We start from the raw sequence: 14,539 nt of genomic DNA on the forward strand, positions 1-14,539 counted from the left end.
AGCATTAGAAGAGTGGAAAATTAAAGGGCTAAAAGACCAAAAAACCAAGGAAATGGACAGCTATCACAATCTTAGTCAGGGGTATTTTAGGAATTTCCAGAGGGTTCTCTTTTATAGATAGTATATAGACTTTGTCAAGTTTCAATTTGAGCCTTATTATGAGTAGAAAATTGGGGTAAAAAGATAAGACCTTTCTAAAGATACAAGATAATCAATAAGTTTTTTTTAATATCGATTTTGTTCTTTAAATGTATGAGATGATGATAAATTAGTTATTAAAAGATAAAAAAAATTAATTTAGTTCTTAAAAATATAAAAAATGTGATAAATTAATTCTATGAATAATTTAATAACAAATTTATCTCTAAATTTTATAACTTAATATCAAATATGTTTTCAAAAAATATAAATTATTGTTAAATAAGTCATTGGATATTATATCTCAGACAAAATAGTTTCACAAATTTAACGATAAGATCAATTTATTATTCTTTTTACATATTGTAAAATTAAATTTGATTTTTTTATTTTCTAAAGATCAATTTATCACCACATTATATTTAATGGACCAAAATGGATTTTTTTTTTACGAAAATTAATTTTCACCACTTATACATACTTTATAGAATATGATAAAATAAATCTAAAATAAAAATACTAAAGACGAGAGATGGAAGATATTTTTGTCTAAAATTTACTTGAAAAATGAAGGGAAAGAAAAAGAGAAAATGACATGGCATATCCGGCGTGGATTCTTTCAAAAGAGTAATGTAAGCCTATGCTTTAAATCTATCACCACACGTCCACACCATAGTCCATAGAGAGACAAGGCTCACTCCAAAGCTTGAAAGACAGAGAGAGAGTTACCTTGTTTCAGTTGGTTGATGTCCATACGATGGGACAAGTCTTTGACAAGTTAGAGGGTATTTCCTTATTTCCCTTCTCAATTCTTCATTCATTTCTTGTTATTTAGTTACCTTCTTCTCTTTTCTTTTCCATTTTCTGATTTTCAGTTCCTGCACCCTTTTCATTCCTCCACTTGTTTCATTTGTTCTCTATATTTTTTTCTCTGTTTTGGAATTGCCCGTTTGTGCCGACAATAAGGGTCATTTGTATAAAGGACCAAATAATAATAATAATAATAATAAATCAAAGACATGAAACTTTAAAAATATATTTGTTTTTTATTCAGATATAAACCCACTCTTATCTCCTGAATGAGTATAGGCTGCACAGTGATTGAATTTATTACCATGTTGTGCATGGAAATTATGAAATCTGGGGAAGATGGGTTCTATGCTGTAACAAATATCAAAATATATTTTTTGGAAAGAAAAAAAAAATTTTGTTTTAAGTGGGGTGTTGAACTATGTATTAAATTTGAAAGTGATAATTCTGGGAAAGTAGTAATAAGAGAGCTGTTCAACTTGTTTGTTTGATTTCTGCTGGAAATTAAGCTTTGAGTTTGCTTGTAAATTAGGAAGCTGTGTAAAACTGTAAATCCCTTTACACGGTTTGTTTGTTTATTTATTGAATCCTCTTTTGGATGTGTTTGATGCTGTGCTTTTGTAGTCTAACGTTGTGGCCTGTGACATCATTTGTGATTTGAAGGCCAGAATGTGTGAAGTTTAGAGTTTAATTGTTTTGATATGCGAAATGGGAGGACAAGGCTCAAGAGAGATCACAGTGGGGGAAGACCAATTAATGTTTGGATTTGGTTATGTGAGTCAACTTGAGATGTAGAATAGAAGGAAAACCAATTAAAAAGAGAACAAGGAGAAAAAAATGACAGATGGGAATCATGGCAAAAAGGATAAGGAAGAGAAAGTATTAGAGCACGAACAGTTGCAGTAATTTTAGTAGCTCCATCCAAGAATTCACTAATCGATTGTTTCAAAGAGGTTGATGACAACCAAATCAAAGATAGTTTGAGTTCTACTAGAATAAGGTATGCTAACTTATCAATCAAATGTTAAATCAAATAGCCTAGACTCAGGCAGGAGAAATTAATTTAATACTACTTAAAGAACCTTTCAAAATTTTATCTGTTAAGACTAACCCCTAAATATTAATGATTTTGTTCAGCATAATTGGTAGTTCAATAAACTCACTTCCTTGATTGTTGAAAGCATTCCTATTTCATTCTTCCGGCACTTGGGGTAAATTAGATTTAATGGTAATGTAGTTTGTATGCCTTCATGCACTGAACATCATGGCATTCTTGCATATTTAAGATACAGCATATTAAACTTAGCATAAAGTTGATGTTGATTCCAACAGTTGAGTGGTCAAGTTGTAGTGCTCAATGCCCTTGCTTGTGTTTAATAGCTTTGCACTTTACACAGGTAAGGAGTGGAGGCAAAGGCAAATAAGGAAGATAACAGATCGAGTTTTTGACAAAGTAAAGAATCAAATGGAAACTGATAAGTTGAGTTTTGAAGATCTGTATATTGCTGTTTTACTTGTGTACAAGTAAGAAGCCTACTTCATTATTGTATTTCAACATTTTGGTGGCCTTGGTAATGTTTTTGAAATACTGAACAAATTTGATTATTTCTTCTAAAAGTGAACTGTTTCTACGTTATAGTGATATTAACAAGTATATACCTGGTCCCCATTTTGACCCTCCATCAAAAGACAAAGTCAGAGAAGTCAAACAGGTACTTTATTGTGATATAATGAGATCAAACTAGATACTCTATTTACTTATATATAAGAAAATTTTACACAGTGGAAATGAATTTATGCTATGGTGCTTTTTGTTATAACCATGTAATGCACTATGTACATTTCTTTATCTTTTTGATAATAGGTTAGTAATTCAGTTATTCCATTATGATAACAAAAGAGAGTTTGAATTCGAGTAGCAATTCTGATTCATGTATTAAATTATTTATGGTAGAGTTTTGGTTCATTTGAGAGATAACCATGTCAGATGTATTTAGGGTTAAGTGCATACTTGGTGGAAGTGATAATGAGAGGAATTCAAAATGGAAAATGAAAATTGTTGTTGTATTAAATCATGTTTCAGTTCAAGATATATAAATCATTTTTGGATTACAGCAGATCTTAAAATGGCAGTCAAGTAATGAATCTTATTATTCAATTTGAGAAGGACTTCAACATTCTGGTTTTCGTGGCTGTTAAAGTTAAATAATGTTTAGGACCACTGTAGGAAAAATTAGGGGATCTAGAATTTGGAGATGAGGATGATATCAATATGGCATGACTAGCACGTCATTTGTAGAGCATCAACTTATTATCTTCACATGGTCTCAGTAAAAATATTTGAGATTAAGGTTTTATATCTGTTAGCTGAAAATTGAATAAACAATCCAAACAATTCATGTTGAGGAAAACTAAAAGTTGATTACTCCTATGCTTCCCAAAAGAGTCTTGAGACATCGAATTCCAGTAATGTGATGTTATACTTTTGAAAGTGGAATATCTTTATTTTCCTGGCCTTTTCTATTTTCAAATTAATTAATAATTAGTTGATTAGGGTTTTTTAGAAGTTTAAATAGATGTGAGAACATAAATGAGTGGGTGCATTGAAATATGAATTGGAGAGAGGATAGGTGGAGGCAAAAGAAATTGATGAAAAAATGGGTAAAGAAAAATGAGGAATGTGCCAAGAGGAAGTGGGAAATTAATTAAACATTTATTGTATTCTATTATTTACATATAATACCATATATTAATTTATCAATTTATTGGGAAAACATGTGAATGACGTTTATTTCTTCTTCTTCTTTTTTTAATCTGGAAGGGCCAAAAGGCCAACATGTGAATGAAGTTTTGTTTGAAGAAACTTGATGGTTGAAGAGTGAAGATGAAAAATTACCTCCTTGTTTTCACTAGTGCTTGTATTGATTGTATTTTATCTTGTTGAGTTGATCTAAGTGAAGAGGGTAATTTGTACATAAAGCTATGTCATGGAAGGAGGAAATTGTGCAGTTTATTGAAAAAGAGTAAAGCTGCTGAAATTTCTCCAAATGAAATTTCTTCAAGCATCTTTCAAAAGCCTTCATGGTTAGACATAAACAATGCTATTCTATAGGACAATGTTGGGCTAGCTAAACAAGGGGAAATGAAGAAAAAGAAAGTTTGAATTTTCACTAGCATAACTGTAATGGTTTGTGTTTGTGGGGAAACTTCATGCTTCTGGATTTGCATTGTTTGTGAGGCAATGATCAAGGGTTGGTAACATAGACTATTTTATATCATGGGTTCGTTGGATTGATGGAAAGAGATAGGTTGGAATGGAATGGAGTAGAAAGAAAGTATGGAACATAGTGGAATAAAATCTTAGTTCCACTATTTAAATATGTTAAGATAGAATGGAAAAAAAGACTCATTCCTCTCAAATTGGGGAGAATAAAAAATGATAAAGGATGGAATAGGTATTACTAATTTCCTTTATATTTCATCATTTTACCAATCTTAACAATGAAACATTATACCATTATATTCCATTCCATCTTCTTCCACCAATCCAAACATAGCTATCAAGAGACTTGTTGGCGTGTGTGACAGGCTACAATCTGTGGGGAGAACGTAATTGACTACTTTTGTTCAAAGCCCGAGGTTTGTGGCATGGTTTGAGTTGTGTACTAACTGTAAGCTATTGCGGTTGATGAAGAGGCGAGTTTTCAATCCCAAAGAAGTTCATAAAGTTTAATACTAGATTAAAAAGTCAATTATGGATGGGATAGCATAGTAATAGATCAGAAAGCATTAACTAAAATACTGCAAGGAAAACATCTTGAAAGTTGATATTTTCTAACATTTTCAAAGTGCTTATAATTTTTGGAATGATGATTTTGAGAAAATGAAAATGTTCCTCTCATTTTCATTTTCTCAAAATCATCTTTCTCTTCATGCTTACCTATGTTAAAATTCAACTCTGAAAATAAGCTATAAGTCCAAGTACAACTTTGTTCAGACCAACACAAATTGTCATTTACTTCAGCTACATCGAATTTTTTTTTCCCGGTATATTATAATTATTGGTCTATTGAAACTAAGTGTGATTCATACAACAATGTGCAGAGCTGTGATATCAACCTCGATGGGGATATCGACCGTGATGAATTTTATGATTTCATCATGATAATGACAGCTGATACATTCACTTTTGTTAGCCAAAAACTTATTGTCACTTTCGTTGTAGCACCAACAGTTGCAGTGGCAACAAAGAAGGCTACTGAAGGTGTTCCGGGTGTTGGGAAACTGGTGCAAAAGATACCCAATTCAGTTTATGCTTCCCTTGTGACAATTGCAGCTGTGTGGTTCCAAAAAAAGGCTCAGAGTTCTTCACTGTAGCCATTGCTGATCATGTGTTTCACACGGAATGATATATAGAATTCTCTTGATTGTACAAAAAGGATTAAACTGTTTCCATATTAGTTGATAAAAAACAATTGTTGTGTTTTACATTTTGGACAAAAGATCAACTCTTGATTTTTCTGTCAGGTTATGCTATGCATGTAAATTAACTGTCTTCAATAAAATTGTATTACAGTTCCTGTTCCTCAGAAGGATAGATATGAACAATTATCTATTTTCAGTGCGCATAAAAGTTACACTTTATTCAGAATAAATTGATTCCTTACTCTATTATTTGTTAAAAGAGATATTCTTAAACATTTTTCAATAAATATTACGTTAAAATTTTTAAAAAGTCAACAATAAATCCATTAATAACCTTAAATATCTTATTCTATTTTAATATATGTTCTTGAAACGTTACTTAAATTAATTATGCATATTAGTTTCAATTTTATTTTTTTATTTTAAAATATTAATTAAATTAAAAAATTGGGACAACAAATTAATTAATTTCAAATAATTAAGCAAAATACATTTAGCCCACCTTATTTAAAAACAATAACTAATATTTCCATTTGGAATGGTTTTAGGTGTAAGTTTCAAAAAGTTTAGAAATAACAATCAATTTTTAGTTTTTAAAATATAGTTTTAATTTCCCCCCTAAATTTTCATTTAAAAAAAAATTCAAAACCTAGTAACGACCCCACAATTATTTAAAAATAAATTTTTATGTGTTACACATGATAATTATATATTTTAAATAATTATAATTTATAGTAAATACATATTTTAAATTTATAAATTATATTATATTAGAACTTATAACAAATAAATATTTTTAAATATATAAATTATATTTTAAATTTATATTAAATAATTTAAATTTTGATACAAAATTATTTTAAAATTTAAACACATTTATGAGTTTATAGTTAGAAAAATCTAATATAAAATTGAAGATAAAAAATATATAGTTTAAAATAATTGAAATATATATTAGTAACTAATTACAATATGTTTTGTTTTTCCCAAATAAGCGTACGTCGATGTCAAACTTGGTTTGAGCAAACGCGCATTCGCTGACACTTTCACTGCGTGATTGATTAACCTTGCTGGTTTCCACCAAATTGGAATTGTTTGATTGTTCTTTGATTTTCAAACAGCAATCACTTTCACAATGGTGATTGCAACAAGAAATTTCTTCGTATCTCTTTTCTTAATATCCTCATTTTTTTGCACAACACTCCTTGCCAAGTCTTCTCACCCAATCTCCGTACGCATCTATCTATCTCCCTCTTTTATTTTTCTGGTTTGTGTTGTGTTTTCGGTTACCCTTTTCGTGTTTCTACTGATTTTCACTTCTGGGTATCACGCAGGATGCTCAAGTCAGGAAGAACAAGCTTCAGTGCTATGCTGATATTGACAGGTTCTTAAAATGTGAATTGGGTTGTGGAATATGAGTGGATTTGATGCTTAATGATGTTACTCTTGTTGTATTGGTCCCAAAAATTTTGTCTATACAAATTAGTTTCCAAAGGGATGAACTTTGGCAAGTTGAGAATTTGGGGAGAGTGAATTTGATAGCAAGTTGAGAATTTGGGTAGAGTGAATTTGATAGGAAGTTGAGCATTTGTGTAGAGTGAATTTGATAGCAGGTTGACAATTTGGGTGGAGTGAATTTGTATAGAAAATTGAGGATTTGGCTAGAGTGGATTTGATAGGAAGTTGACAATTTGGGTAGAGTGAATTTGATAGCAAGTTGACACTTTTGAGGACTAATTTGTTTAGACAGAAACTTTGGAGGACCATGGCAAGTAACATCTTTTAGGTGCTGATTTGTATATTTAAGACATTTTCTTATTAACCAATTTACTGTTATAATTGAAAGATATTTGCCTCCAGTAGCTATGCTGATATGTTTAGCTAGGCATTCTTGGTTTCACAGTTTCTGGGTCTGGTTCTTATTTCTTTTCTTGAAAATTCAATTGGGTTGTAGAATGTTAGTGGTATTCAGCAACTGTTGTTGATACAAATTTGTTGTTGTTGACTCTTCTTTTTACCATTATAAGTGAACTATATTTGCTTCTAGCTCCATGCTATGCTGTGTTGATGTTGGTTGGTGTTCAGTGTTCTTTTTTTTTCCTTGGAAATTTAATTGGATTGTAGAGTATGTATGATGTTTGGAAATTGTTGATGCACATTTATGATTTTTCTTTTTGGTGGATAGTGGGTTGTGGGGTTGGTCATGCAAATCAACGGTGATAGCAAGGGAGAATTGTGCTCTAAGATGCCTTTCACCCGCTTGTTACGAGCTCATCTACGAGAGTGACCCGGTGAGGCAATCTTTGTGTGATGCATTTTTCAATGGGTTTCAGATTAATAGTGTTTTATTTTTCTTGCATTTTGTTGATGCTCAATTGAGTTTTATTTTTTTCTTGTAGCTCGAAGAGGGAGAAAAGGACTTTATTCGAAGCCAAGAGTACAAATACTGCATGCACAAGTATGTATAGTTTCTGCAACTTGATGCTCAGAATTTTTATATGACATTAGCAGAGTTGATGTTTTGCAATGCATGGATTTCAATTTTACATTGATTTGTGGTTCTTTTTCCGTTACTGTGACTAATGAGTAATGAAGTAATGATTGAATACCTGATGCTGTAAACAAGACACTCATAATTTTCTATGTATGATGGAAATTAAAAAATAAAGTAGAAAAAGTTAAATACACAAGATAGCAGTTTAGTAGATGACCAATATGAGTAACTTTTTAGCATTATTTTGACATCTGGTGTCAGGAATTAAGTCAAGTAAATCTACATCAGGCCTAGAAGCAAATATGTTGCAACATGAATCAGTTTTATTAGTTAACTTTAGTTTCAGTGTTTGGTTGGGATTCATTTGTTGATACATTGATTGTTGAAAATAGAGAGAGAAAAAAATGGATCTCACAAGTTCATTGTTTCTTAAGAAAGTTACCTATCATTACTTTTGTCTGGTTCTGGAGAATTACGATAAATTAAAGGACCCCGAGTTGTTTGTGTAGTGTCACTAGTGTGTACAGCCAGAGGGAATTATAGTTGCTAGGAAAGACCAGATAGCAGAAGGTTTCTCATTGCTGGTTGCTACTTGTGCATCTTGCATCCAAGGGTTTAATTGTTGATATCCTGAGTGTCATCCAAGGGTTTAATACCCTGAGTTTTGATGTTATACTAATTACTAAGTCACTAACTGTGTCACTTCTATATGGCACATGAAAAGTTCAAAAGGAAGGAAAGTATCTGCCTGGTATTATGCCATCTTGGAGTATCCCAGGACCAAGAACATACTACTGACCTTGAGCTATAAAACTACAAGCACAAAAAGACTCCTAAGACCATAAGAATCTAAATATTCTAAGACTTGCCTTAAACTGAAGATTTCTAACATAGTTTGTTACAAATAAAGGCACTGTTAAAATAGGAGAAACAAAGGGATAATTAAGTGAAAACCATGTGTCAGAGTACACAGCGGATGCGTGTTTATATAAGATAATTACATCAATTGTACATAAATAAAGGATATTTTGTTTCCTCTAAATCAAAGATAATGTCCTTATAAACTGTAATTATTTATAGAATCATAATATTAATCCTGATTTTTAACACTCCCCCTCAAGCTGAAACTTACTAAGCAATCAACTTGTTTACAAGAAAATTTATTCCCACTAATAAATAAAAAACAACAAAAATGAGCTCCACTAAAAACAGTATTTTGAAGACAACTCAGGGATCATGGTGCGTGCAGAACCTCTTTGGCCCAGAGAAACAGGACATGTGCAGGAGCGTGGGTTGTCAGTTTGGTGATGTCATGACCACCAGCATATAGATCGACGAATGGCACACCGGAAGAGGTAGGTGGCAGTCGGAGAGTGCCGGAAAAAGTGCGACGAGTAAAAGGGTCCCCGGTGAAGCATGATTTTCTTTATACCTCTGTCAGGCTCTAGATACCATGTTAAAATAGGAGAAACAGAGGGATAATTGAGTCAAAACCATGGGTCAGATTACACAGTAAATGCGTGTTTATATAAGATAATTACATCAATTGTACATAAATAGAGGATATTATGTTTCCTCTAAATCAAAGATAATGTCCCTATAAACTGTAATTATTAATAGAATCAGAATATTAATTCTGATTTCCAACCGACACTTTTCTTACTTTAGTATTGGCCTCATAAACCACTGAATGTAAAAGCTATTCCAAACACTGCTGGAGAGAAAACACAGCAAAATGAGGCATCATGCGTTGACTGATATACTTCTTTGATTCCATGTTGAAATTATGGTGCAGAGAGAAATATTATCAGTGAGATGATATGAGATGTATACTAACATTAATAGGTCAAGTAATGGTTAGTTCAATAACTAGTACAACCCGATTAAACAAAGTGTTCAAAAAGGATTTTCAATTTATAATAAATAATAAACTGCTACGAGACTAAATTCAATAATCCAAAACTTCGTGTAATATTACTTTTTAATAGACTATGCATCTAGCAAGTATATAAATCTAATCTTATTGGATAAGCAAAGTAATAGTTCAATTTGTATAAGCTTCTGTACATTCTACAATCACCTATAGGAGAAGAAATAGGGAGGTAAAATAAATAAAACTTCTCCACTAAGATAAAATCACGTTATGCAGTCAACTTTTGGAGTAGTTAGATGAGAAAGATTCTAATAATTGTAAGGTTCGTAAGTTAATTTTAACTTTTTTCTTCCTTTTTTTCTTCTTCTCCTTTAAGTGTTTGTCGGGAAGCTTATCCTAGGTCGATGCCCAATTAGTAATAGCAAAGTACCAATATATATGTGATATAATTGTTTTAAAAAAGATAACTTCAACTGTATAACAGAAATTTAAGATTTTGTTAGATTGTCACTGAGAACAGGAATGTTTTGTTCCGGTGGAAATAATGGATTTCAATACGCTTACAGTAGACATTATTGCATTCATCCAAGGCTTTAGGCTAGAAAATTTTATGGGTTTTCACAGTACTGTTTTGGGTAAAATGGATACAAGACAGAAATTTGATGTTGACATTGGTTCTAGTTGTAGTGTTGATATTGGTGGTTGGATGACAAACAAGAAGAGCCATCGAATTTACATAAAGTAATTAACTGTTTGGATTTGAAGATAAAAAAGAAAGCTTTTGAATTTATAAGAAAAGTTTGATTCAGTTTAACTTTTTGATTCATCTTATTTTCCTTTTCTATATGTACATGTTAAGAAATATATTACAACTGCCTTAAAATATTGAGAGAGCAACATTGCTTGTGTAGATGAAGCTTTTATTCTCAGCATTATTGTTTTGTTTACCTTGCAGGTTGTCCATGGGAGAGAGCCTTGAGGGTGTTAAGGGTGCTTTTAGCAACTAATCAAGCGAAAATTCTAAATTGGAGGTGGAAGCTATGATGAATTTATATATGCCCTGTTAAATGTAGATTAAAGAAAATGCCAAGAGTCTTGAGAGCATTTTTTTCTTTCAATTAATTAATTATAATGAACCATATACAAGTATATGCTCTTAGAAATCCAGTACAATCTAGAAGAAAACAACGCTTCTCAAAAGGTGAGTGCTTTAGTTTCTAACCCTTCAAGACTCTATTAAGGTAGTATATAAGTTGCTTCATATTTTGACATTTCTAAAAGAATTTTATCTGTTAGTAAATTTCCGTCAATAATTTGACTTTTTCTTGTAGTGATAATTTATATAACAAGTAACGTATAATGAAAATCGCTTAACATAAATAAAACAAGTGTCTTTGGGAGGTTTAGTATCATCAAATATATTTAGTCTAAGAATAATAGTTTTAAATCCTGAACTGTTATTTTAAAAGTTAATCTTGAAGTTGTGATTTTTTTAATAGAAATATGATATATTTGTTAAAAAAATAGTAGAAATCTGAAATTATTTCTGCAACTAACAAGTTTCTCATGAAAATATTATATAATATACTCTGACTAATAATAAGGGAATGGGGGCAGAAGAGCAATAGATAGTTTTAAAACATGTAAAAAGGAAGTGTCATGAATTTGAAGGGGGCGACTGCCCTCGTGAGGCTTATCGTTGTAGTACCGTTACTGCATGCAATTATTTTGAATAAAATGAGATGAGCTTTTTCTGTCAAAATAAAACAAAATATGATTTTAATGGTATAAAATAAATGTTTTTCATAAAACATTATTCATTGTGAAAAATATTATCTTGTTAATAAATTATCTAAGAGCATTGATTAATAAATTATCTGAGAGTGTTTCCTTATTTTTATGTTATCATTTTATTAGCGCGAAGTATTCATTTATTTTATTAATAATTAATTTTTATTAAAAAATTTAATTGATCATCTTTAGTTTAATCTCATCTTTAAATCATATTTTTTTAACTACAACTCAAACCCAATATTTTATTTAAGAAATGTCAGCTAGTTCTACTTAGACAAATATGTAATAAAAAATTTAATAATTTATCCAACGAGCATTGATTAATAAATTTAATAAATTGTGTAAAACTGTTGACTAATAAAAGTAATGTATCTAAGGGTCATTGATTAATAAAACATTAACATAATTCATTAAATATTTTAATCATTTAGGAAATATTTACTATTGAGAATATAAAAATATTATAATATTCACTATTTTTATTAACTGAAATTATTTAATTGAGAATATTAAGAGCATCTCCAACTCTTGTTTAACGAGTTGTTTATTTTAAAATAAAGAGTTGGAAAAAAAATGTGGTTGAAAGGGGATATTCACTAAAGGTGACCAATCATATTTTTCAGCTAAAATTAATCATAAATAACATTGGTAGATATTCCACACTAATATCATGGTATAAAAAAAATATATATCATTGCTTTTATAAGCCATGTTTGCTTATGATTAAGAAAAATATTTTCTTTTTCTAAAAAAAGTACTTTCATGCTTTAACTAAAATAATTGAACTAATTAAAACAAAAGTAAGTGTAAATAAAAAGACAAAAATGTGTGTGCACCGTTATTGTAAAGCACTTTTACAAAGGAAATCAACAATGCTATGCTACATCACTTTTATTGTTTTAACTAAATCAAATAAAAAATAATTTAATAAAAGAAAACAAATCAATATTGTTGCACGTTCTTGCTTACGCTATTATGTGAATGTCTTTCACACCATCAAAAGTGCATTTCATAGTTAACAAAACACGTCAATCTCGTTTGACTCACCTTAACCATCTCATATATGAATCAACTCAATCTGACTCACTTAAGATTCAATCTTGAAAATATTGGTACGGTCCGGCCTATCACGGATTGGTCCACCAATCCATCTAAAATTTAAAAAATCATTTAAAGAAAAAGAAAATTCCAACAGAAAATCAATTTTTTAAAAAATAAATTTGAATAAATTAGAAAAATATTAGTTAAATTAAATGTTAAATTAAATCATTCACTATCCACACACCATACCTACAAGACATATTATCACAAGCTAATAACAAAAATTTAGAAAAATGATAAGCATTTAGGATTTACATAATAGTCTTGAAGAATACACTAAATAAATAAAATTGAAATCTAAAACTTTAAAGTCTTAAAATAATATTACAAAATTTTAGGTTTTTCTTAGATGGGCCAACCCGACCCACCACGACTTCGGCTTGAGTGGGTTAGGTCATAAGTGGATAGGATCTAGTTTCTCAACCAATTGCAACCCAACCCACCTTAGTGTTGTCTTTTTTGGGCTTGACCTGAACCCGTGGTGGGTCGGGATAGCCCACAGGTTTGGGCCTGTTTTGACGGCTCTAGTGCATTCTTTCCCAAACATTGCTTGAGCTTGTCTCCTTCAACTTCCTCCTCTTCTTGTTCCTATTCATTAGTGAAATCTTGATTGTAATTGCGGAACTTAACTAACCACTGTACCGCAACGCTAGATTCATGGCAAGACAACGATGACAACACCATTTTGAACTGCAAGTTGTACCATGAGCAGCTCGCGAGGACAAGGGCTATCGCCAAGGTCATCGTAGGGGACGGGGGCAATGTTGCGAAGGTGGCTAGGGTGAGTTTGTGCAGAGCACTCTCTGAAGGGAACACAGGACACAACGAGGTGGAAGACGAATCTGTTAACCAACAATATTGGTTTTTTTAATTTGATTTAATTAAAGCAATAAAAGTGATATGGCAAAGCACCATTGGTAATTGCTTGTGTAAAGGTGCTTTACATCGGAGATGCATAGGCATTTTTCTCAAATATTTATAAGTGTGGGTCAGTTAAGAGTTTCTTAAAATTATACCATTAGAATAAAATGTGTATGAGTTGTTTGAATATGATGTAACATTGTGGGAGTCAATTAATTAATTGAAGAAACACAAAATGAGTTACTTAAGTTGTATACATTCAAGATGGGATTGGATTCCATGACTTTGTGGCGAGAACTGCAAGGTGTAGTTGCTTAATTCTCAACCCTTGGATTAAAGTAGCACATGGGATTTTGCCATCTGACTTTTTTATTTTTATTTTAATCATGTATCAGTTGACAATGGCAATGTAAAAATAACGAATGGCCATGGAGTTTACCTCTCCAATGAAGGATCTCTGGTGCAGTGTACCCCGACCATTTTTTATCAGTCATGATGGAGAATGAAGTTCACTGCGAACAACAAGCTTTTATTCAAAAACTGTCGGTGTTGGTGAAGTTGCACTTCAAGCAACTTGTCGCCCCCCACCGTGCCCATAGAACTTACTCATTACCGGTGATAGCAAGTTCAAGATCTCCAACTTTAGCCTCTTTACGGTGCTGGAACAACTAAAAAATATCTCCTCCACCATGGCCTGCAGCACTCTGACATACACCATTCGGAGATCCTCTGTCCGAATGGCAAATGATAGCCACTGCCAACCATAGATGTGCTATGAATTTAAAGTTCAAATAATACGGTTAAAAAAAATCTGTTATTAATGATTTTGCATGCTAGTTTGTTGGATCACAGTCACCTCTTCAGGCTCATTCGGTTGATGTTGTAAATCATAGGAAGAGCTGCTAGTGCTTTTTCTTTAGTTGTTTTGTTTTTTTCTAGTGTATTAAAAAAAACACATGGCAAAATCCTATTCACTACATTAATCTAACGGTTGAGAATCAAGCAATTGCATCAGGCAATTCCTGCCAGAAAGTCATGAAATC

At 31.4% G+C, this 14,539-nt stretch overlaps 2 protein-coding genes across 4 annotated transcripts; both read left to right on the plus strand.

The window, feature by feature from the left end:
- Positions 1-771: 771 nt before the first annotated feature.
- Positions 772-5,563, plus strand: LOC114418853. Of its 3 annotated transcripts, none has more exons than XM_028384391.1 (5): positions 795-923; positions 1,612-1,948; positions 2,346-2,472; positions 2,588-2,660; positions 5,053-5,563. In XM_028384391.1, exons 3-5 carry the CDS (start codon positions 2,414-2,416, stop codon positions 5,323-5,325), a joined length of 405 nt encoding a protein of 134 aa, XP_028240192.1. In that variant the 5' UTR covers positions 795-923; positions 1,612-1,948; positions 2,346-2,413; the 3' UTR covers positions 5,326-5,563. The 3 variants fall into 3 exon arrangements, with proteins under 3 accessions (XP_028240191.1, XP_028240192.1, XP_028240193.1); XM_028384392.1 differs by having other exon boundaries at positions 813-923; positions 1,573-1,948; XM_028384390.1 differs by lacking the exon at positions 1,612-1,948 and having other exon boundaries at positions 772-923.
- Positions 5,564-6,354: 791 nt separating this feature from the next.
- Positions 6,355-11,059, plus strand: LOC114418854. The gene is made up of 5 exons (XM_028384393.1): positions 6,355-6,604; positions 6,708-6,757; positions 7,559-7,664; positions 7,773-7,831; positions 10,696-11,059. Exons 1-5 carry the CDS (start codon positions 6,509-6,511, stop codon positions 10,745-10,747), a joined length of 363 nt encoding a protein of 120 aa, XP_028240194.1. The 5' UTR covers positions 6,355-6,508; the 3' UTR covers positions 10,748-11,059.
- The last annotated feature ends 3,480 nt before the right edge of the window (positions 11,060-14,539 follow it).

The sequence above is a fragment of the Glycine soja genome, chromosome 7, assembly GCF_004193775.1.
Source record: "Glycine soja cultivar W05 chromosome 7, ASM419377v2, whole genome shotgun sequence".
Lineage (NCBI taxonomy): Eukaryota > Viridiplantae > Streptophyta > Magnoliopsida > Fabales > Fabaceae > Glycine > Glycine soja.